This window comes from Mesocricetus auratus, unplaced genomic scaffold (genome assembly GCF_017639785.1).
Source record: "Mesocricetus auratus isolate SY011 unplaced genomic scaffold, BCM_Maur_2.0 Super-Scaffold_100676, whole genome shotgun sequence".
In the NCBI taxonomy this organism is placed as follows: Eukaryota; Metazoa; Chordata; class Mammalia; order Rodentia; family Cricetidae; genus Mesocricetus; species Mesocricetus auratus.
Window position 1 is genome coordinate 183,716,537 of NW_024429266.1, and position 23,906 is coordinate 183,740,442.

General features: G+C 51.3%; 1 protein-coding gene across 2 annotated transcripts; it reads left to right on the forward strand.

Annotated features, from left to right (window-relative positions):
- Positions 1 to 52: 52 nt before the first annotated feature.
- Positions 53 to 22,282, forward strand: Scnn1a (sodium channel epithelial 1 subunit alpha). 2 transcript variants are annotated; one of them, XM_040739424.1, is made up of 13 exons: positions 53 to 1,061; positions 9,035 to 9,308; positions 10,134 to 10,324; positions 15,574 to 15,677; positions 15,994 to 16,157; positions 16,565 to 16,663; positions 16,849 to 16,966; positions 19,974 to 20,052; positions 20,160 to 20,217; positions 20,402 to 20,457; positions 20,572 to 20,647; positions 21,005 to 21,147; positions 21,626 to 22,282. In XM_040739424.1, the coding sequence occupies exons 1-13, from the start codon at positions 517 to 519 to the stop codon at positions 21,786 to 21,788; spliced, it is 2,070 nt and encodes a 689-aa protein (XP_040595358.1). In that variant the 5' UTR covers positions 53 to 516; the 3' UTR covers positions 21,789 to 22,282. The 2 variants fall into 2 exon arrangements, with proteins under 2 accessions (XP_040595358.1, XP_040595357.1); XM_040739423.1 differs by having other exon boundaries at positions 54 to 1,061; positions 21,005 to 21,769.
- Positions 22,283 to 23,906: the final 1,624 nt, after the last annotated feature.

Here is a 23,906-nt window from a genome sequence, read left to right on the forward strand (position 1 = left end):
CCTGTCAGGTGAGAGGGTGGAGAGGCTCCGCTGCCAGATTCAACTGGAAAGGAACCAGTCCCTGCCGAGCCACACCTGGGATCAGGCGGCAGCTCAGGCCTCCTTGCAGTCCTGCCGTTCCTGAGTCAGAGAAGGAGGTAGCAGGGAGCTGGAGGCCAGGGCTAGAGCCCAGAGAAGAGGGCCCAGGAGGAGATACACGGAAGGCAGGGGAGGAAGCTGGGCGGGATCAGAGAGCCTGGCACAGAGAGGGAGACCCAAAGAGAAGCAGGTGGCAGCTGGGCCAAGAGGACGTGAAAACTGGAGCCAGTCACACAGTCTGGGAGGAAAAGGGCGAGAGGGAGAGGCTGCTAAGCCGGGCAGAGTGCCTGCTGTGGAGATCCAGGAGGCGCTAGTGGGCAAGCGCAGGTGGCTGTGAAGCTCGGTGCTGCCTGCCTGGCCCCAACCCCAGAAGGTCAGCTGGCTCCTGGAAAGGTGGAGGAGGGTGGGGGGACAGGGGGAGAGTGGACTCAGCCCGGGATGCGGGCACGGTCAGGAGCGCCTCCGTTCTACCTTCATGCTGCTGCTGCTGCTGGACCGCACCAGAGCCCCGAGCTCAGCCTTGACCTAGACCCTCACCTCCCCAACTCACCTAAGGGCTCCATGAAGGGCAACAAGTTCAAGGAGCAAGACCCTTGTCCTCCTCAGTCCATGCAAGGGCTGGGGAAGGGAGACAAGCGGGAAGAGCAGGGCCTGGGCCCCGAACCCTCAGCGCCCCCGCAACCCCAGCCCACCGAGGAGGAGGAGGCGCTGATCGAGTTCCACCGCTCCTACCGAGAGCTCTTCCAGTTCTTCTGCAACAACACCACCATCCATGGCGCCATCCGTCTGGTGTGCTCCAAGCACAACCGCATGAAGACGGCCTTCTGGGCAGTGCTGTGGCTCAGCACCTTCGGCGTGATGTACTGGCAGTTTGCCTTGCTGTTCGAAGAGTACTTCAGCTACCCTGTCAGCCTCAACATCAACCTCAATTCAGACAAGCTGGTCTTCCCTGCCGTCACTGTCTGCACCCTTAATCCCTACAGGTCAGTCGGTCCCGTGCTGTGGTTCGGGTGCCGTGGTTGTGTGGCGGGGTGTGTGTGTGGGGGCGGGGGCTCAATGGTACAGCATGTGCGTAGCATGCACGAGGCCCAGAGTTCCACCCTCAGCAGCGCGAAGCAAACAAGAGCGGTGCTGGGGCCACAAGGCCAGCGGGCCGAGGTCAAGGTCTTGCAGGTGCTGTGGCGGTGGATAAGGTCTCTGTACAGAAGGGAAGTTTGCCGTGCTGTGGAGTACATAACATGGGCGTGGGATGAAGGTAGGAGGGTGGGATGGGAGTCTCCGTGTCAGATGTCCCCAAAGTCCCAGCCTGCTATGTGCAGGTGAGCTGCGCTCAGCTGTCTTAGCCGCCTGCCCAGGTCTCCGACCTTCAAGGGCTTTGGTGGTCTGAAGTTTTGGGTTTCAGCAGTGTTCTTTGCCAGTTTGGGTCTGGACACTGGACTGGTACCATGGGGAAGAGAGGAGGGCAGGGCTGGGCGCCTGTGCATACCGTCTGTGTTCACTCAGTTAAACAGTGCTAGGCACCGGGCAGAAGAGACTTGTTGATAATCCAGCGACCTTTATTGAGGGCCAGGTGCTTTACTAGGTACTGGGGATGGAAAACTAGAACAGGGCGGGAGACACAGGAGCGTAAACAAATACAGCAGCACACCGTGATTAGTACAATAAAAACCGAGCTGGTCTGCCTTCAAGGAGTGTGAGGTCCCTTCCGAGTGTTTGAATGAGGTGAATGTGTGTGAGCACACACCTCAGGAATGCAGGCAACTATGGAAGGTCGGGATTGGTCACACGCTGCACGCGGGTGGAGGCTCCCTCAGGTAGCCTGTCAGGCCCAAAGATGTGTCATGGACTAACCAGGGTTGGGAAGTCCTGTTCTGGAAAGGCAAAACTGCCCCCATGTAATGAACACAGTAGGAGTCACTTACTAAGCTGAGCAGTCTCCTTGTGTCATTCTCAAAGACGTGGGACGGGGACCAGTGTGATCCTCATTTCACACCCAGGAAACTGAGGCCAAGAGAGGAGTCAACAGTCACCGGGCTGACAGAGTCCTGATTCATCCTGCTAGTTTGGTCCCCAAACTCGGCCTTGTCCTAGACTCAAGAGGTGGGACTTGGAGAAAGTGGAGTTTCCTGTCACTTGTTTACCTTTATTTCCAGGCTGGGGTTGCTCCCTCCCTCCACCTCAGGCCTTCTCAGTTCTTTTTGACCTTAGGCCAAGCAGAGTGGGGGACGGAATAGTCAGGAAGTGCTGTCAGGGGAGGGGCCGGGGGCCCGGAAGGAGGTAGTAGACACTCAATAAATATTTGTGGTCTGGAAGATGAGGAGATATGTATGGGAAGGCTGGGGTGAGTCTGTTATGGTCTGCATATTTTCTAAGGTTCTGCTGGGTGCATGGCCCTGGACAGGCCAGGATGAAACCCCAGGGAGTGGACACACATTGTCCCCAGACTGGAGAACAGCTGTCCACACAGAAAATTTCCGTCTTACAGGAAGGTGACTGCGGGGGGAAGAGGGAGAGAACACACCGAAGGGAGGAGGGACAAGGGAAGGGTTTCCAAACACAGGAGGAAACTGAAGACCTACTATGTACATGGCTCCACGTTGGGTGATTTTTAAACACTGGCTCCTTAATCCTGAAAAGCCTAGAGAGGTAGGCATTTTTGTGCATTTCCTTTGTTGCTTTCTTTTTTTTTTTTTTTAACAGGATCTCAATACAACCCAGATTGGCCTTGAACTCCTGGGATATTAGGGCACTTGCTACCACACCTGTGTTATTTACAGTTTTCAGATGAAGATAATTGATGTTCAACAAGATGAAGTAATTAGATCCAAAGCTGTATAGTTAATAATGAAGAAAAATAACAGTAACAATGCTGTTAATACATGTTTATATCCCAGATAGTTTTCCAGATGAATCTAACTTGGAATGAAATATTATTAAATGGGCCAGGTGTGGTGGCTTATGCCTTTAACCCCAACACTCTGGGGACAGAGGCATCCAGATCTCTGTGAGCTGAAGACCAACCTAGTTGTTCCTGACCAGCCAGAGCTACATAGTGTTGTTAGCTGTTCCCAAAGACCCAGGCTGAATGTATGTACATAATTCTGGCTCAGCTGCCCTGGTCACCTGCCCAGGTGTCTGACTTTAAAGAAAAGAAATATTAGGAAATGATTTAATCCCCACAACAGACTTGGGTAATATGTACCATTATTCCCGCCATTTTATAGATGAGGAAACAGAGTTATAATACTCAGACGGGTAGGCAAGTTGGTAACACCGGGATGCAACAGTCACTCCTATCTAAGAGCTAGTGCCTCTTGGGTTGGCAGTCAAGCGTGACTTCAGAGCTTCCTCTCACGTGACAGCAAGGCTTCCCAAGGTGGGGCAGCTGGTAGGATCCCAGAAGGAAGAGCAGCAGAAAGAAGGGGACTCCCGCCTCGGAGTGCAGGGGAGGAGAGGCAGGGCCACTGAGAGAGACAGAGGCAGCAGACAGGCTGGGGCAGCCTGGTGATGGCTGGCCTGAGTGTGAGTCATGGCTGTTGCCAGAGGGAGGGACTGGATCTGGGATGAGAGGCCCACAGGAGCCTGGAGTAGAGCATAGTCACCCTGGGGTGTCCACCCGCTGAGGGGGATTTAAGCAATGTGCTGGTTTACACTGGAAGGAGAATGATGGTCATCTCTACATCCATGGGCAACAGAACCTACAAGCATATGCAACTTAGGCCTGGGCCTAAGGAAGAATTTACCCAGGCCTGGTGGCGCATGCCAGTAACTCTAGCGCTTGGGAAATAAAGACCGGAGAATGGGAGTTCAAGGTTAGCCCCGGGTACAACTTGAGTTTGAGGCACGATGGGCTATGTGTAATCCTTGGCCAACAACAAAATAAAACCAAGGAAGAGCTTGGAACTTTTGAACAGAGAAGACTACATATGGACTTTCTCTTCTGGAGATGGCAGAGCAAGGGGCTTAGCATCAAGAGTGGTGCAACAGAGGGCCATTTCTCAGAGAACCACAGAAGGAGCTGGGGCTTTAAGCTGGAGAGCCCCCTTGACCCGCACTGTCTCCTCAGTCTGGATGCCAGGCTTTACTCAGTGTCTGGCAGGGAGAGCCCAGACTGAGGGCAGAGCCCCGGGCTGGCCAGTGGTCAGGCCCTTCTCTGTCAGGCACTCTGGCGCTGGGGTTCAGTGGGAGTTTGTGCATAGGCTACGCTGTGTGTGTTTGTGTATGGGTGGGGGCTCGTGCGTCGTGGCGCCTGTTCTCTCCTTTTACCTGGGTTCTGCCCTGGGGAACGAACTCGCATTGCTCAGCTGATGTCAGCAAGCCATCTCACCGGCCCCTGTCGGGCTTCCTGAATAAGAAGGACAGACGAGAAAAACTGAGACTCCAAGAACCTACAAGTAGAAAGAAACTAAAAGCCAGCAGCTGTTGAGAGGAGTAATTATCAGAATCTGGGTCTTTAGGACTCTTCTGGTACTTTCCTTACAACCAAGAGGTCACACGGTGATTGGCAGATGTACTCCCCTGTAACGAATGGCACTTATCTCTAATAACGAATACCCATGGTAACAAACACCAACTGCAGTTGAATAGCACCCACTCTACCAAGAGTGATGCTTAGTCCTTTTCATATATTATTAGCCCACTGGGAAGCAGAAACTCTCTGCCATCTCCATGTGCTATCACACTTCAACGACAAGGCGTACACCTTGTTGTATTGCTGAGGAAAAAGTTTTATAGCATGAGCTGTTATTTTGGGGACTGATTATCCATAAAAGATGTCTGAGGTCACTAGGGGTCAGATTCTACGTGGTCTGGGCCAGCTCATTAAAATGTGGAATTCTACACAGCATCATCGCGACAGCCTGAGAGATTGCAGCGAGGTTTGTTATGTTCAACTCTTCCTAAAGAAATAATGGATCCTGCTTAGAGGCTACAGCAAGGTTCCCCAGTCAGGAGGGAGAGGGACTGTGTGTTGGGCATCTACATGTGACTGTATCGTGATACAAGCTGAGGCTTTAGGGTCTGTGTGTGTGCCCCTTAGCATTGTTCAGAGCTGCTTGGGAGACAAGGGCCTGGGAAAGTGATCAGAGAAAGTCAAGACTCTTCTGGATGAAGCTGAGAGTAGGGCTAAGCACACGGTATACACCGTCAGGGAAGGAGACTGGTTTGTCTCTCGTTCCCAGCTCTGCCAGGTGTTCCAGAGTGCTAGCAGAAAATGCTCTGGAGGTCTCTGGGTGGGTGTTTTGGAGCCCATCAAATATATGGGGCAAACATAGATGGGACAATAGGTGTGTCAGCCTCCAAAGCTCTTAGGATTCCTGTGTTTGCCAGCCTGTCATTTACAGAGAAGTCAGAGGGGAGGCTATCTTCAGGGAAAGGAGATGCTGGTGGCCAATTTCGAACACTCCTCAGCCAGGAGTAGTGGGAAAATCAGGGACTGTGGAGTCTAAGAAGCCTAGGTTCAAAGCTTAGCATCAGCATTTCTGGATGAGTGACCCTAAGGTAGTTGCCTATAGTTGGGCTTTGGTTTCCTGAGTTGTGGAATGAAGACAGTAAGGTCTGACTGAATTGTATTAGGAGAAGGGAGTTCACCCACCTCCCTTCTCCCACAGGTGGGTTCCCTGACAGACAGACAGACAGACACAGACAGACAGACAGACAGACAGAAGGGAGGGAGGGTAATGAGCATGGCCCAGGAAGGGAGTCAAAGCCACATGGGGTGAACCATCTCATGAGCATCTGTGGAAAGCGCCTTGACTCCCGTCTAGGCCCTGGTCTCAGGGCAAGACCTGTGCTTTGCTCTGTGGTCAGCTCAGCACTAGCACCAGTCAGAGGGAGGTCTGAATCCTGTCAGACAAGTGCTTGGGAAGGTGACATGGGAATACTAGGGAGAGGAGTGTCCTTGGGGAGGGAGAAATCCCTGCATGGAACTTGACATGGGTGAGGATCAAGGGTTGGGAGACCAGACTGTTGGGTGTGTGCTCATTGGCACCCAGTCCAGAAGAGGCCAGAGGAAGCTGAATGCCTGGATTGTCACTGAGAAGAATTTGGCTCAGGGATGACATGGGCTCAGTGAGGAAGAGTTTCATGAAGACAGAGAAGTGGTAATATAGTGCTGAGGGAAAGGGTGGTGACTCGTATCATAGAAGTAATTCCAGCAGGGCTGGGGACCTGGACCCTTCCTGTACGACTTTGAGAAAGTGAAGAGACACTTCCCTAGGCGTCAGGCTCTGCTTGTCTTCCTGAGGCCTGGTCACCTTCACTTTGTGTCCCTGAGTACTCCTTCATTTTATCTCTCTGGAACTGTGTGGCAGGCTGACCTAGTGCTGTGCCCATTCTACAAATGGGCAGCCAAGGCTGGGAATCACGAAAGTTGGATTCCTTATCCAACATTTATAGCTGAGGCACCAGAGTGCCCTTCCAGCAGGGGGCAGTGTGTGTGTGTGTGTGTGTGTGTGTGTGTGTGTGTGTGTGTGTGTGTGTGTGTGTGCTCTAGTGGTCTTTCTGGGGTAAAAAAGGGTTGGAGCACATTCTGACTCATGTCCTGGCCATTTTATCTTGGAAAAGGGCTTCACGATGGTATTAGCCCAGATCATTGAATGGTATATGTAATGGATGTGTCTGACTAAGTGCTCATACTAGCTGGCATGACCATTTTTGAAATCATCAATGCTGAATCATGAACACACACACACCTTGGACCTGAGCTCTGTTTTCTCCTGAGAAGGGATGAGGGCCTGGGTACAAAAAGGGGGTGGCCTAGGGTCCAGCTAGCTGGACTTTCAGGATGAAAACAGAGCTCAAAGGCGAGGACTGGGTGGCTTTGAACTGGGTGGTGGTACATTAGGACCATGGATGAGCTTTTAGATAGTCTCGGGCTGCAGGTATGGCTCAGTGGTGGAGGGTGGAGGAATTGCCCAGCGTTTATGAGACCCTGAATTTGGTCCTGGGGACCACAAAAACAAACAAAACAAAGCAAAATGGTATTTGTGTCAGACCCCAGATGCACTAATCCCACATCTTTGGCAGTGGCTCAGTTCACTGGTGCTGGGAGTCTTCTTTTCTTTTCTTTTCTTTTCTTTTCTTTTCTTTCTTTTCTTTTCAAGACAGGGTTTCTCTGTATAGTCCTGGCCGTCCTGAAACTCACTCTGTAGACCAGGCTGGTCTCGAATTCAGAGATCTGTATGCTTTTCCCAAGTGCTGGGATTAAAGGAACGCACCGCCGCACTTGACTCTTGACTTTTTCTTTAAGTGACATTTAATAGTCAAGATAGTTGACATTTCCAGCCAATTCGGCTTTTAAATATATTATATGTGTTGTTTTTTTAGACAAGTTCTCACTAGGTAGCCCTGACTGACTTGGAAATCACTATGTACATCAGGTTGACCTAGAACTCAGAGATCTGCCTGCAGTTATCTCCCCAGTGCTGGGATTAAAGGTGCATGCCACCATGCCTGGCAAAGTAAATATTTAAAATGTATTATTATTACTATATTTTAATAGTAATGATTATTGGTGTTTTGCTTGAATGCATGTCTTTGCACCAAGTTTATGCTGTCCTCCTGGAGGCTAAAAGAGGATGAATTCCCTGGAACTGGAGTTACAGACAGTTGTGAGCTACCATGTGCCTACTGAGAATTGAACCCAGGTCCTCTGGAAGAGCCGCCAGTGCTCTTAGCCTCTTGAGACAGTTCTCCAGCCCACTCTACAGTAAATATCAAACTCAGGCGGTGTAAATCCTCCAGCTTTTTCCTTTCCCACAATTGTTTTGGCCACAGCAGGTTCTTCGCAAACAGGCTTTGTGGCGTGTCCCTGTAAGCTCAGTTGCTCGTGAGACTAAGGCAGACACTCTTGCATTTGCATAGAAACCTTGGAACCACCTGCCACTTCCTTTAAAATGTTTGCTGAATTTGGGCTCTGGATTGCATGGAATCTAAAAATCAAGTTGGGAGACATGGTGACATGTGATGCAGGAGCAGGTGTGAGACAGACTCTTTAGGTTTTGACTCTTGGCCTTTGGCAGGGCCCCAGAGTGCTAGTCAGTGTAAGAAATCTAGCTTATTATTCCATTTTTTAACCAGATTTGCTCTTAAAGTTATCAGTTACTTAAGATGTTATTTTTTAATATTTATTTTTATTTATATGTACATGTGTATGTCTGTGAGTACATGCCTCATGTGTGAGTGTGCTTGAAGGCCAGAAGAGGGAGTCAGATTTCCCTGGAACTGGAGTTACAGGGGTTGTGAGTGCTCAGATGTGGGTGCCCAGAACCGAACTCAGGCTCTAGAAGAGCATCGGATCCGGTGTTCTCAATTGCAGAGCCATCTCTGCAGCCCCAGTGGGATATTATTTTTGTTTTCTGTTTGTTTCCAGTATTTAGAAATACAATTAATATTTGTGTTCTGGTTTTGCATCCTGCAGCCAGGTTGATTTGCCATCTGTGCTTTGTTTCCTATTCTGGAATTCTACCCCAGCTACGCGGATGTCCATTATGCAGATAGTAATAGGGCCAGTATTGAGAATGGGGAACATAGGATTTATACGGAACAGAGTTTGGGTCTCTCCCAAATCCCATTAAAGCGAAGACTCTGGAGAAGGGGAGAGTAGATGCTGCATCTGGTGTTTTTACAGCAGTTCAGAGAGATTCTGAAAGTACATTTGCTGAGAAGCCTCGATTTGAAGACATGGGTGACAGGCACTTCAAAAGGCCACCCTCCCCCAGAGGATGGGCCAGGCCAAGGGAGTGAAGAGCTCCGCCCACCCCTAACCCAGGCAAGCAGGCTGCAATAAATAAAGTCCTGGCCTAGGCTTTCCCGGCAGACACGTCTGTTTACACCCCTACTCCCAGACAGTTCTGGAGCCATCAGAGCGGTCACTGATCCCTTCCGTGTATGGAGAAAACCATGGCCCAGCAGTGGGCCACCCCTAGACTGACCTCCTCCCCATTGGCTTTTTCAGATACACTGAAATTAAAGAGGAGCTGGAAGAGCTGGACCGCATCACGGAACAGACACTCTTTGAACTATACAAATACAACTCCTCCTACACCCTCAAGGCGGGGGCCCGCCGCCGCAGCACCCGCAACCTCAGGCGTGCTCTTCCGCACCCCCTGCAGCGCCTGTACGTACCGCCTCCGCCCTACCCAGCCCGCGCAGCGCGCAGCTCATCTTCCAGTGTACGCGACAATAACCCCCAAGTGGACAGGAAGGACTGGACGATCGGCTTCCAACTGGTAAGCCCCGCCCCTCGGTCCAGGGCCCGCCCACGCGCTCGCCCGTCCAATGGCCCCGCCCACTCCTTCAGACTGAGAGGACTTTCGAGCAAGTAATAAGCGAGTGGATAAACAAACAAACAAATAAATGCAAAAAAAAGAACCATGCAGCCCCCTGTGCCACTTTGCTGGCAGCTTATGTGGCAGGGGATAAGTGGCAGGAAGTAAAATCTGTTGCAGAGAATATACATTTCTAAATTCTAGTCCTTATTGATGGAGCTCAGTTGTGACCCTCCAGTGACAGAACCAGAGAACTGAGTTTCTTCAAGCATGTGACAGAGGACAAGTAATTAGATATTTAGGTAGTAATATGAGATGCGTGTGTGTGTGTGTGTGTGTGTGTGTGTGTGTGTGTGTATGTGTAAGCCAGGTCTTTGCCTTGCTTGGCAAGGGTTTTTTCCCTGAGTTTCAGCCCCAGACGTTACTGGAGTAGACTAAAAGAAGAGATGGGAGAGGATCAGCTAGTAAGGAGAAGGGGAGGCCCCGGAGAGATGGGCCGTACCCCCAGCATACTCTATTGTGGGAATAAATCATTTCATCCCTGAGTTTTCGCACCAGTGAAAGGGGGAGAATTCCTGCTTCTCTTCCTGCCTGGTTGTGTACCGCCTACCACTGTCTCAGTGCTCGCCTGGCCAGCTCTCCTAGGGGCTTCTGTGTGTCGTCCCCCCCGCCCCCCCCGGCCCCCCTCCCACCTATGCCCTGTTCCCTATACCGGCTCATCAGCCCTCAGAACACCTCCCATGCCTGTCAATCTTTGACCCTGGTGGCTCCGATCTCTGTGTGTAGTGCAATGAGAACAAATCAGACTGCTTCTACCAGACGTACTCATCCGGGGTGGATGCGGTGAGGGAGTGGTACCGCTTCCACTACATCAACATCCTGTCCAGACTGCCTGACACCTCACCATCCCTGGAGGAAGAAGCCTTGGGCAACTTCATCTTCACCTGCCGCTTCAACCAGGCCCCCTGCAACCAGGCGTGAGTAGTCGCTGCTGGCTCAGTTGTTGCTCAAGAGTCTCCTTCCTGGGTCCTCCCGAGGGCTCAGGAAATGCTCGTTGGTTCGGTGAGGGAATACCCGAGAGCAGGTCATGGCGAGGCACTAGGCTGAGGCCCAGGTCTGCCCAGCCGGCACCTGCGGGCAGTGGTGTGCTGAGATCCGTGGGCTAATGGCCTCAACCCGGGCTCCCACTGTGTTTCTGTCTCCTTGGCCTGGTGATTCTTTATTCTTCAGACCCTTATCTTTGTAAAACGGAAACAAATCAAAGCACAAAAAAGGAGGCTTTAGCCGGGCGTTGGTGCACACGCCTTTCATCCCAGCACTTGGGAGGCAGAGGCAGGTGGATCTCTGTGAGTTCGAGGCCAGCCTGGTTTACAGGACAGTTAGAACGGTTACACAGAGAAACCCCATCTTGGAAAACCAAAAACTAAAACAGAAAACAAACAAGCAAACAAAAAAGGAGGTTTGTTCAATAAATATTTCTGTGTGGCCACATGTCAGACTCTGTTGTAGGCATGTGGGGTATATTGCAGGGATACACACACACACACTCACACACACTCACACACACTCACACACACACTCACACACACTCACACACACACACACGCTCCTTGTCCTACTTTTTACTCAAGTGATGAAGACAGTGACGCTAACACCTATTTACACACACTCACACACACTCACACACACTCATACACATTAACTCACACACATTAACTCACACACACACACACTCACTCACACACGCTCCTTGCCCTACTTTTTACTCAAGTGATGAAGACAGTGACGCTAACACCTATTTAAGAGTAGCACTCAGGTGGTGAGATGGCAAATGTGAGGGTACTTTATACACCCTGGGGCATGACGGGGGTCAGCCCTCTTGCACCCAAACATGTGAAGTGACATACCCAGAGGCACAGCTGGCCTAAGGATTCTCCACATCCCACTGTCCCTCAGGGATAACTCTGTGTCCTTCCAAAGAGGCCACAGCCACTTATTCAGGCTCCCCGAGAGCCCGTAGAAGGTGGAAGTGAGGGGCTCCCACGCTTGCTTGCCCTGTACCTCTGCCTCTTGGTGTCCAAGGCTCTCTCCTGCCTGCCTGAGGAAGGGTACTGAAGCAGTGACTCTCTTCTCTGCAGGGGGCGGGTCCCTTCCGCCCTGTGTCACTGGAGTGGCCAGGTGTCACCTGCTTCTGCTCCCACCTCGCCCCGTGTACTGACATGCTTCCCATCACACGCTCTCTACCTGCCTGTACTTTTTGTTTGTTTAAAGGTGACAGCTAGCAGCTGGGGAGTGAGGCAGCTAAGCCTGGGTTAGTCGCACCTGTCACCAAGCCTCTCTGTCGCCTGCCACCTGGAGTTTTTGTCCCAGTCTTCTCCCTTTGTCCACTCCAAGCGCCAGCCTCCCTTCCCAGCAGGGAGTCTTGACATCTAGGTTCAGAGCCTCAGCTCAGAGCCTTATCCTTTCTCACCAGGACTGTTGGAGCGACCTGTAAGCTGTCTGACTTTCTGCCTCCAAGTACTCTCTTCATTGTTCACAGGAAGTCTGTTGCTATAACAGAATGCTACAGACTGGGAGATTTATAAAGAAAAGAAGTTAATTTCTTACACCTTACTGGAGGTTGGGAAGTCCAAGAGCCTGGGGTCGGGACCTGATGAGGGCTCCCATGACATATGTTATGACATGACATGACATAACATGACATGACAAGGGGAAGGGAAAGTGAGCATGTGAACGAAAGAGAAAGCAGGAAGGGCGGACCTGACTAAACCATAGCCACTCTTACAGTCGCTAACCCTCTCTGGAACTCCGTGGTGATGCTATGGATCCATTCATGAGGGCTTGCCCCGTGACCCTTGGGTCCACTCATGAAGATTTGTCGCGTCACCGTATCTCTTCCTATTGGATCCCATCTCCAGCAAATTTTCCAACCCAAGAATGGAGAGGCACCATGTGGACACAGCAGGGAGCTTTCCTTTGTTACATTAACTATTATAGCCAGTCCTGTTTAAAATCCTCTGAGGTAGGGGCTGGAGAGATGACTCAGCAGTTAAGAGCACTGTCTGCCTCTGCAGAGGACCAACTCACAACCGTCTATAACTCTAGTTCCATGGGATCTGACACCCTCTTCCAGTCCCCATGGGCACTAGGAATGTTTGTGGTACATAGATACACAAGCAGGCAAGGTACACACACACACATACACACACACGCACATACACACACACATACACACACACACGCACACACACACACACACATACACACACGCGCACACACACACACATACACACACACATACACACACACACACGCACACACACACACACATACACACACACGCACATACACACACTCAATAAAACCCTCTGCAGTCCCTGTGGCCTTCAGAGTCTAACTGAACTTCCGTAGCATGGCTTCTGGACCTTCTCTTCTTCTTCTTCTTCTTCTTCTTCTTCTTCTTCTTCTTCTTCTTCTTCTTCTTCTTCTTCTTCTTCTTCTTCTTCTTCTTCTTCTTCTTCTTCTCTCTCTCTCTCTCTCTCTCTCTCTCTCTCTCTCTCTCTCTCTCTCTCTCTCTCTCTCTCTCTCTCTCTCTCTCTCTCTCTCTTCTTCTGCTTTTTGTTCTGAAGCTTGAACCCAGGGCTTTCGCAACATGCAGGCAAGCATTCTATATCACTGACCTACATCCTCAGACATAATCTTTTCCTTGGCAACATGTAGTGAGAGTCTTCCTTTTCATATGCACAGTTTAGTAGTCTTACAATATTTAGAGTTCTGCAACTACTGCCACTATCTAATTTTAGAACATTTTCCTCCCCCCACCCTCAAGAAACCTGTTTACCCATTAGCAGTTCCCCATTCTGTCTCTTTCAAGCCCTGGGAACCACTAATGCGCTTTCTGTCTCTGTAGACTGCTCTTTTTGGAGAGGTCATACAAGGGATAGGGATGTAATTCAGTGGTAGGTTGGTGCCTCGCATGGAATACATATGGCATCCCTTGTGACTTGTGGCTTCATTCACGTAGCCTATGTTTTCCAGGGTTCTCTATGCTGTAGCTTGTGCCAGAACTCATGCATGAGCAAATAACACCGTGTTGTATAGACCTATCACAGCCTGTGATATGGGACGTGGCTGCTCTTTGGCACTGATGGAAATGCCAAATGCCTGAGTCAGCTTTCATACCGACAAGGTTTTGGTTTCCCTTGGATGCAAGCAGGAGTGGGGTTCAGGGTCCCATCGCTGTTTCACATTTGGAGGCACTGCTGGACTGTGCACAGGCACTCACCTCTTTCTCAGCAATCCTGAGGGATCTAAATTCTCCACATCCTCCACCCGTTACTGTCTATCTTAACAAACAACAACTAAACACCTTTAGTTATTTGTGTATGTGCATGTGTGTGGGAGAAGACAATTTGGGGGTCACCCTTAGGGCGGTGAGCACCTTTGCCAGCCGATCCTGGTAGCCCATTTGTCTTTTTTACTTTAGGCAATTTAACGAATCACTACCACCTTAATGGGAAGCTAATACAGTTCTTAGTAAGTATTAATACTTTAGCTTAGTCCTCAGTGCCCTACCCTAGCTGTTTCTGTGGTCTTCATTTGACAGAGAGGGAGGGAGATTAAGAAATGTTCTTTAAGCCAGGCATGGTGACATACATCCTTAATCCCAGGCAGAGGCAGGCAGATCTCTGAGTTCCAGGACAGCCAGGGCTACACAGAGAAACCCTGTCTCAACAAACGCAAAAAAAGAAAGAAAGTAACTTGTTCGGCCTCCTTTCTAATATTTCTTAGAGTTATTTCAAATGTAGGGAGCTGAACTTTTGGCCTTTTTTTTTTCTGACAAGGTGTCAATCACTTATCCCAGACTGATCTGGAACTCACTGTGTAGCATGTAGCCCCAGCTAGCCCCATGCTGGCAGCAATCCTCTGTATCAGCCTCCCAAGTGCTGGGATTACAGCTATGCCTGGATGGGGCTTTGTTCTTTAAAAAATTTTATTACGAGTGTGCGAATGTGTGTGTGTGTGTGTGTGTGTGTGTGTGTTGGAGAGACTGTCCCTGGGACATATGGCTAGCTCAGGGTCACATAACCAGAGCCACACTTGCCACTGACTGGTCAGTGTCCCCTCTCACTTATCTACTGGTCACAGGCCAGAGCCTCATTTTCCTCCTGCCCGGTTCCACTGCCATCTCCCAGACAGTAGGACGCAGAACACAGAGCCCCTCTCCCCACACAGCTCTTAGAATCTGTGGTTTGCTGTCAGTCTGCATTGCTACTGTGGCAGCATGCCCTGTGTGATTTTGTTGTGAGTACCAAGCCAGCTTTGGACCTATTAATCTGAGATACAAAGGTACACCGAGGCCTCTGGAAAACATGGCTTTGTTTCCTCCTCCCTGTGTTCTGAACATCTTTCCCTCTGTTGCATGCTCACTGAGGGCTCCCCTCCTTCCTCTAATGCTGTTTTCCTCCATCTCTCCACTCTCCTCATTAATGCACTCAATAACTACATATCAGTGAACTTCTTTGTTGCCCGTGTGCCAGGAACCATGCATCTGACCCCAGAATAAGGCAGAGATGAATGGAGGTGTGGTTTCTGTCCTCAAGGATGTCACAATCTGAATGGAGAAGCAAGATTCAGATGTTGAAAAGTCAAGGACCTTTGCAAATGTCTCAATATAACATGAGAGGACACAGGGAACCAGCAGTGAGGTCATAGAAGAAGCTGGGTTCCCAAGGAGATGGTGCGGGTCTGAATCCCAGGCCCATCATCACTGTCTGTGCGGCCTTGGGATCCCCACTCTCTGGGAGGGGAGAAGGGCACACTATGGTGGATTCACACCACGGATGGCTTCACACCAGGGATGACTTCACACCAGGCATGGTGTGTAGCAGGTGGGATCAGCAGATCTGATGGGCCATCCTGGGTGGATCTTAAACACAGAGCTTAGGAGACTTTTGTTTTTCAGGAAAATAAGATCTATAGCACACTCATGTAAATCCCAAGCCAGCCGTTACTGTCTGTGTGGCCTTGTCTTGTATGATGTAGAATGAGGCTGTTGGCTGGAGTGACAGAGGGAACAGGGGCAGATCTCCCAGTGTTGTGGGGACACACAGGAGGTGACAGGAAGCAGACTGGAGGGGCGTGGCCTCTTCCGCCTCACCTCATGCTTCCCTCACCTCCTGCACTCCCCTGTGATCCTGTTGTCCTTGCTCTCTTACCCCCTAAGGAATTACTCTCAGTTCCACCACCCCATGTATGGGAACTGCTACACGTTCAACAGCAAGAACAACTCCAATCTCTGGATGTCTTCCATGCCTGGAGTCAACAATGGTGAGCAACTCCTGTCCTCATTGTGCCCTTCCCGCCCACCTGCCTCACACACCGTGGCCTTATGTTCTAGAGATGCTGGGTCCCACCTTGACATGCCCCTCATTATTCCGGGAGGGGCTGTTTTGTCCTTTCTCACCCCCCGCCCCCATTCTAGGCATGGAAGCAATTCTGTGCTTTAAGCCTGGCCAAGAATCCAGCTCTGTGTTGCCAAGTCCACCTAAGGGGCTTACCGGCTTTGTTCACCAGGAGGTGGAGGACTCTGCAGGGGTGAGAGGGTGGGTCTCCACCCCCAACCCTTCTCCTGCTGCGTCCTCAGGTCTGTCTCTCACGCTGCGCACAGAGCAGAATGACTTCATCCCCCTGCTGTCCACGGTGACAGGGGCCAGGGTGATGGTGCATGGGCAGGACGAGCCAGCCTTCATGGACGATGGTGGCTTCAACTTGCGGCCTGGCGTGGAGACCTCCATCAGCATGAGGAAGGCAAGGGTGCTGTGACGGGGAGTCTGGGGAGAGGCCCCCACTGGAGGGAGGAAGATTGGGAATGGGAGACTGAAGGGAGGCCATGTGAGTAGGTCTTCAAGAGCAGAACTGGATAGAGGCAGCCAAGGTGGGCATGGGAAGCAAGGCTTAGAGAAGACCTCCATCGCTAAGAAGGGTTCAAGACTGCCTTAGGATTTCAGAGGATGCTCCGTCCACGCACAGGCTTGAAAGTAGTACAAGGGGGCTTTGGGGGGTGCTGGATCTGTTTTGGGATGGGGAGGCGGATGGGTTGCTGGCAGGGTGTGAGTTAGCACTTGGGATTAAGGGAAGAGTAAGAAGCCAGGGGAAGCCTGGGTCACTCTCTGTGTCCCCTCACCTGCGATCTCTTCATGTGCATGGGTTCACAGGAAGCCCTGGACAGCCTTGGAGGCAATTATGGTGACTGTACTGAGAATGGCAGTGATGTCCCTGTCAAGAACCTTTACCCTTCCAAGTACACGCAGCAGGTACACAGAGCCTGTCTCAGCCACTAGGGGACCGCCATCCAGGTGGAGGGATGCAGGAGGAACTGGGTTGGGGGTAGTAGGAAGGGCGGTGGGTAGTACAGTGGTTAGGAGGGCTCAGCCTTCCTGCGCTTGGGGCTCACAGACGGTGGGGTTGGGCCAGGCCTGAAGCCTCTCCCTCCCTCCAGGTGTGCATCCACTCCTGCTTCCAGGAGAACATGATCAAGAAGTGTGGCTGTGCCTACATCTTCTACCCTAAGCCCAAGGGTGTGGAGTTCTGTGACTACCGAAAGCAGAGTTCCTGGGGTGAGCATGGGAGCCCCTGCACTGTCACAGCTCATCCCCTCTTCCCTGGCTCCCAGAGTCCTTGTCTGGGATGGCTCCCTATGGTTTGCCTTTCTGCCCCTAGACTCGGCCTCTTTCCTTCCTTCCTGTCTTTGGCTTTTGCTCATTTGTGAAGGAATTGTTCTTTTTAAAACTTACCTGCAGCAGAAGGTAGGTAGTGTGTGCCCAGTGCGCCCTCCTGCAGTGCTCCAGTGGGCCTGCTCATTCGTGGGGTGCTCAGTAGGGCTGGCTAGGGTGGGGGTTAGGGAGAGCACCCAACATCTCACTGGGGCCTAGAAAGAAATTATTACGAGTTCTGTGTTTCTGTCTCATCTCTTTGTGGTTTAGAGACTATGTGCTGGAGCTGGGCGGTGGTGGCGCACACCTTTAATCACAGCACTCGGGAGACAGAGGCAGGCGGATCTCAGTGAGTTCAAGGTCAGCCTGGTCTATAAAGCGAGTTCCAGGTCAGCCAGGGCTGTTAGAAAGAAACCCTGTCTTGAAAAAACAAAACAAAGCAAACAAACAAAAACAAAAGCAAAAAACAAACGAACGAAAGAAAGAAAGAAAGAAAGAAAGAAAGAAAGAAAACTGTGTGTTGTACCTTTTCAGCATTCCAGGGATGTAATTTGTGAGTTAAAACAAACACATTAGCCTTCTTTCCTTCCTTGCCATGGAATCACAGATTCAACTCTGGTCAGATTCAGGGGCTCTACCCACTGAGCAGTCTCTTCCCCTGGGATGTAATTTATAAATCAAATGCACATTCGTTTGTTAGAGAATGCTTTTACTTGGAGCAGGGCACAACCAAACAAGTTGGAGAGCGCTGGCATGTCCTGCTTATCCGGCCATTGTCTTGGACACGCCCTTTCCCTTTCCACTGTGGCAGAGCTCTCCTACAATGCTGGGAGAGAGATGTCCTAACAGGAAACTCTGGGATAGCCGAATCCCTCACGTTCCTGACCAGCATGCTGTCATCTGCACACACTTGTCCTGTATTCCTCTCTTCCTGGGGACCCCTCCAGCCCCTCATCCCAGGGCTTTACACACCCAGCTCTCTAGCAGGGTGACAAACAGGAGCTGGGCCAGGGCCATTGCTGGAGGGGACAAAGCACCAGACACCGTGGACACGAGGAGGGCTCTGTGGCGTTGTTTCGCCTCTGTTCCGGTCACACCTGTCTGTGGAAGCTGCCTCCTTTGTTGCCTGGGACTGCCCCTGACAGGACTTCTCCTCTGCCTCTGCTCTCGTCAGGGTAGTCTCCTGCCCGCTATCTCCTCTTGCCTGGTGCCCTGTCCCTGCCCCCAGCTTCCTGCCCCTTGCTCCTGCCCCTGCCTTCTGCTCCCTGCCTCCTGGCCCTGTCCCCTGGCTCCTGCCCTCTGCCTCTTGCCCCTGCCCCTGCCCCCTGCCTCCTGCCCCTCACCTTGGAGGTATCACAGATGTCAGAACTGGAGGGAACTCAGAGGCCACTGGTCTCACCTTCTTTCTTGGATGGGCAGATGAAAGTGTGGAGGGCAGGGAGGACATGAGTGCCAGCATGAACAGGGCCGTGGGCAGCTGGCTTGGTGGGTCCTTCTCTATTCCCCTTTCTGCTTTCCAACAACTCTTCCTAAACTCTTTGTTTGGTTTTTGTTGAGAAAGGATTTCTGTGTAACTCTGGCTATCTTGTAGCACATGCCTCTGCTTGGGATTAAGTGCTGGGATTAAAGGCATGTTCCACCACAAGCAGCCTAAATTCTTTTTTTATATCTATCTATCTATCTATCTATCTATCTATCTATCTATCTATCTATCTATCTACTGAGATAGGGTCTTGATACATACGTCTGCTGTCTTGGAACTCACTATTTAGACCAGGCTGGCCTCGAACTCACAGAGATCCACCTGCCTCTCCCTTCCAATGATGGGATTAAAAGTGTATTCTACCACTATCTGGCTCAATAATTCTTTTAAGATTTGAAACCCTTGGAGCTCCTCAAAGCCATTGGAGGAACCCCATGCCCCCATTCTTCTCCTCTTGGTTTGCTGAGATGGTCTGCATCTTACAGAGTTTACTCACCTTTGCTGTATGATTTTAGTTAAATATAGCTGTAGTTTTTGATGTTGGGCTTTTATTCTGTTTTCATTATCACTGTCAATTTTAGAATCTTTAAATTACTCGCAGAGAAACTTGTGCCTATGAGTAGTGCCCCAAATCCCCCCCGCAGCTACTGGGAAGCCATTCCCCCCTGTGTTGAACATTTCATGTAGATGCAGTCATGTCCTTTGCCACTGGCTTCTGTCCTTCCATGTATCCATGTTATGACCACGCATCAAGCCTTCTTTTCCTTGTTATGCATCCTGTTACACAGATAGAAAACTTTTGTTTATTGAGGCAGAGTACCATGAGTGCCGGATTTACCCGTGTGTACCACCGTTCCCAGACGGTCGTACATTGTGTTTATCCAGCTGATGGAGGCTTCGCTTGTTTCTAATTTGCGGTTTTGTGACTAAAGCTGCTGTGAACATTTGTATACATGTCCTCAGTGTGGACTTATGATTTCACTTCTCTCCTTGTACACCCAGGAGAATAGCTGGCTCACAGTAGTAGGTTAGCCTCTCTGAGGGACTGCCATAGTTTGGCAGTGGCTGCACCATCTCATAGTCCCAGCAGCGGTAAATGATGGTCCCAGCCGTCCTTGTTGGCAGTTATCTATTTTTTTTGTTTTTTTGTTTTTTTTTAGTTTTCCTAGTGGGTGGATCTCATTGTGGTTTAACCCCTTTATTATGAAATCATTGTTCCCATTTTTCTGACTTTTAATTTCTGTGCCTTTTGAGCACATACGTGTATGGCTGTTCCTTGCCTCCAGCTTAGCTTAATTTCTTAAACAGTTTTGCTGTGGTTGCCACTCCTGAGGCGCCATTGAAATGCTCTTGTAAAGTGTGGAAGGCTCTGTGTGTGGAGGAAGGGGGAGATGCCCTCTGAAACTAGGCTCCTCTCTGCACCCACAGGCTACTGCTACTATAAGCTGCAGGGTGCCTTCTCCTTGGACAGCCTGGGCTGTTTCTCCAAGTGTCGGAAGCCGTGCAGGTAGGGGTCCTTCCCCGGTGTGGGCTGGGCAGCATCTACGTGGCTGGGTAGGATGAAGGCAGCTAACAGGGTCCCGCTCATCACCGAGTGCTTTTACCTGTCTGCAGTGTGACCAACTACAAGCTCTCCGCTGGCTACTCACGATGGCCCTCTGTGAAGTCCCAGGTAGAGTGGGGGGAGGGGATGTATGTGCATGTGAACACAGTTGTACACACATACACGTGTACATAACATAGTGATCCTCTGAGTATTATACACGCTGGTACATATGACTGATACCAGCCATCCCTGTAAACCTGAGGGACACAGAGATGACCTCCTTGCCCCCCCCCCCCCCATTTTTTCTCAGGATTGGATCTTTGAGATGCTGTCCTTGCAGAATAATTACACAATCAACAACAAAAGGTCAGGCCTGCTCCTGAGCTCCTGGACAGAATCCTTTGGGAAAGGGGATGTTGGGAGGAAGGCCTTTAGAGTTAACCCTCAACATTTCTTCCCACTCTCTCACGCTCCCCAAAGAAATGGAGTTGCGAAACTCAACATCTTCTTCAAGGAGCTGAACTATAAAACTAATTCGGAGTCTCCCTCTGTCACGGTAGGGCCTCCCTTAGTCAGGGAGCCTGTGAGGGAGGATAAGGGTCACCTTTGTGGGACCAGAAGGGCTTGTGTCCCAGGGGTAGAAGATAAGGAGAAGGAAGTGGGGTCCAGGATAACGTGGCCGCGTTGGAGGAGGGAGCTGGGGTTGAAGTCTGGGGGTGGGAGGAATGCATGGATATCACAACTGGGAGAAGGCCTTTGAGATGCACCCCAGTTTCTGCTGGTCCCATGACCGGGTTTCTGTGCGGCGCGATAAGCAGGAGCTGCCCCTGCGTGGTGGCAAGGCCCAGGTGGGCCCCGGGTAAGAAGGGAGCTGACTTGGTAAGAGGGGGTGTGTCCTTCTTTCTCTGGGCAGATGGTCGAGCTCCTGTCCAACCTGGGCAGCCAGTGGAGCCTGTGGTTCGGTTCGTCTGTGCTGTCTGTGGTGGAAATGGCAGAGCTCATCTTCGACCTCCTGGTCATCACGGTCCTCATGCTGTTGCACAGGTTCCGAAGCCGGTACTGGTCTCCAGGACGAGGGGCCAGGGGTGCGAGGGAAGTGGCCTCTACTCCGGCTTCCTCCTTCCCCTCTCGCTTCTGTCCCCACCCTGCATCCCCAGTGCCTTCTTTGCCCCAGCAGGAAACAGCCCCTTCCCTGGCCCTGGCAGCCCCTCCGCCTGCCTATGCTACCCTGGGCCCCTGTGCCCATCCGCTGGACCCCGCAGTGCCTGGCCCTTCTGCCTGTGCTCTGGGGGGGCACTGAGACAGGAGAGTTGTCCTCTCACCCAGGCAGTAAACTGAAGGATATCTCATCTTCACTGGCACCTTCAACAGCTGCCCAGCTGCCTGTGGTGTGCCTGAGGGAGTAGACTAAGTAAGGGGCCAGGAAGTTATCCCGGGAACAGTGGCTAATGAGCTGTTCTGAGCTGCCCGACTCCTGCTTCTGAACACTGCTTTCCGCACATGCTCAGACAAGTCTCCCTTTCCCTTGGATCAGCCAAGCCAGACTTGGAACTTTGACAAGGAGCTTTCCTGGGAAACGACCAACGAACAAATATAAACAAGGCGCAGAGAAGCGGCCACAGGTTTCCTACCCCATGACCAGAGATTGGCCTGGCCACACTGCCTTCAGAGACACAGATGTCTGCCCCTCTTCTTGAACTTGGGTGGGGAACCCCACCCAAAAGCCCCCTTTATTAGTTTTCTGGCAATTCCCCTTTCCTGACTCCCCAGGGTGGGGCTAGATAGGATGGGTACAGTAAAGGTTTGGCCATTCTCCTTCATTTCCAAGACTCCTCTCTTTGATACACTGCACCCCAGTGCCTCTTCGCTGTCTCCTTCATGCTTGTCCTCAGCCTAGAAGCTTCCTCTACCATCTCCTAGAGAGCGGCTATGCACGCTTGGAGCTCTGCTCAAGGGGACCATTACTTTTGTGAGCTCTCTTACCATATCCGTCTCTCCAGAGCTATCCCCTCCCCTCCTTCCATGGGGCCCTCTATTATATGTTCAATTCCTCTGCAGCTGCCTCCCTGAGCACACTGTGAACTCCTTGTGGTCAGGGCCGAGGCTTTCTGATTTTTGTGTCCTTCATGTCTAGCCCAGTATCCCACTTGGAGCAGGTAGGCAGGTTGCCAATAAATGCTTGTTATGTAAACCAGTGTCTGCAGAGCCGATGGGGCCCCATGAAACGGGTAAGGATGCAAGTCCCAGAGGCATTACCCACGTTTGTGGGAGGCCCTGGAGTGGAGGGAGTGCACAGGCAGCCATGCCGAACTTGTCACCGTTACACGTCATCAAGAACACTCTTCTTCAGACTCCGCCCAGCTGTGATGTAACCTCTGCCACCCTCCTCCCCATCACCGCCCTGGTGGAGAAGGAGGGTGAGACCAGTTCTTCCAGAATTTCAGGGCCCTGGGTAGTCTCATTCACAGGGAAAGGGCACAGGAAACCCTCCTGACTTCAATAAAGGAGAAACTGGGGAGTGTCTGAGTGGAACCCCCTTTTCTCATCTGTACTTTGCCCACTCCAATCATCAGACCTGGGAACCATGAGGACCCTGTCTTGTGGTGTTGTGGGAATAAGACTTGGGCATTTTCCATTTTCATCACAATTTCTGTCCTTAGGAGCCAGAGGAGAAAGGGGTCTTGCTTTTTTTTTTTTTTTTTACTCCTCCAGGAACCCACTCTATAGACCAGGTTGACCTTGAACTCACAGCCTGCCTCACGAGTGCTAGGATCAAAGGCGTGAGAGCAAAGGGGATCTTGTAGAAAGAGGGAAGGAACAGGAACTCCAGTCACGCATGCAGCATGAAGACTTTGACTTCCCTTTCCTAGACTCATGTCAATGGCAGGAAATGGTGCTGTTTCAACATTGTCCCTGTCTGAGCCTCAGGTGTGACTGCTCTGGCCCTCCCTCCCCCTCTGTTTGGCCCTAGACTTACCCTGCCCATCCCTGCCTGGATCTATCAGGAAGGCTGCAGTTCTGTGTGGTGTGTACCGCCCCCTCCGCCCCAGCTCTAAGTCCCTCGTATTTATCAGCATCGCCATCCTGAGCATCCTGAGGTCTGTCCTTCTTGTCTGAAGACCACTCCTGGGATCAGAGTCTTAGAGGAAAAAGGGTTCACCTCTCTTCATTTTCCTTATCAGCCATAGCAGGGCTTACCCTGGATTGTTATTCTCACGGAGCTGCCTGGAACCAGGCCCTCCTCAATGATTCACCTGGCCTCTCTGTAAGGAGGGTATTGAACGGCAGGACTGCAGCCAGGGCCCACGTCACCGGGACTTGGATCCCAGTGCCCTTTGGAATCAGCGTACACATGCATGTGTGAGGCGTGCGTGCGTGTATCATGGGGGACGGGGAGGTGGTGTCTGAGCCTCTTTCGTCCATCCTTTGTCTTCCCCATCCACCTGCTCTAGCCCCTGTTCTGCCTGCTATCATGTCTTCCTCCTTCCTTCCTCCCTCCCTCCCTCCCTCCCTCCCTCCTTCCTTCCTTCCTTCCCTCCTTCCTCCCTCCCTCCCTCCCTCCTTCCTTCCTTCCTCCCTCCCTCCCTCCCTCCCTCCTTCCTTCCTTTTTTCTTGAAAAGTTAGGGCGGTTTTCTTTTTCTTTTTAATTCATGTATATGAGTGTTTTGCCTAAATATGAATGTGTACCGCAAGCATGCCTGGGGCCCACAGAGATCAGAAGAGGACTCCAGATCCCCTGGAACTGGAGTTATGAATGGTTGTGAGCCCCTTTGTGGGTTCTGGGAGCCAAACCTGGGTCCTCGATAAGAGCAACA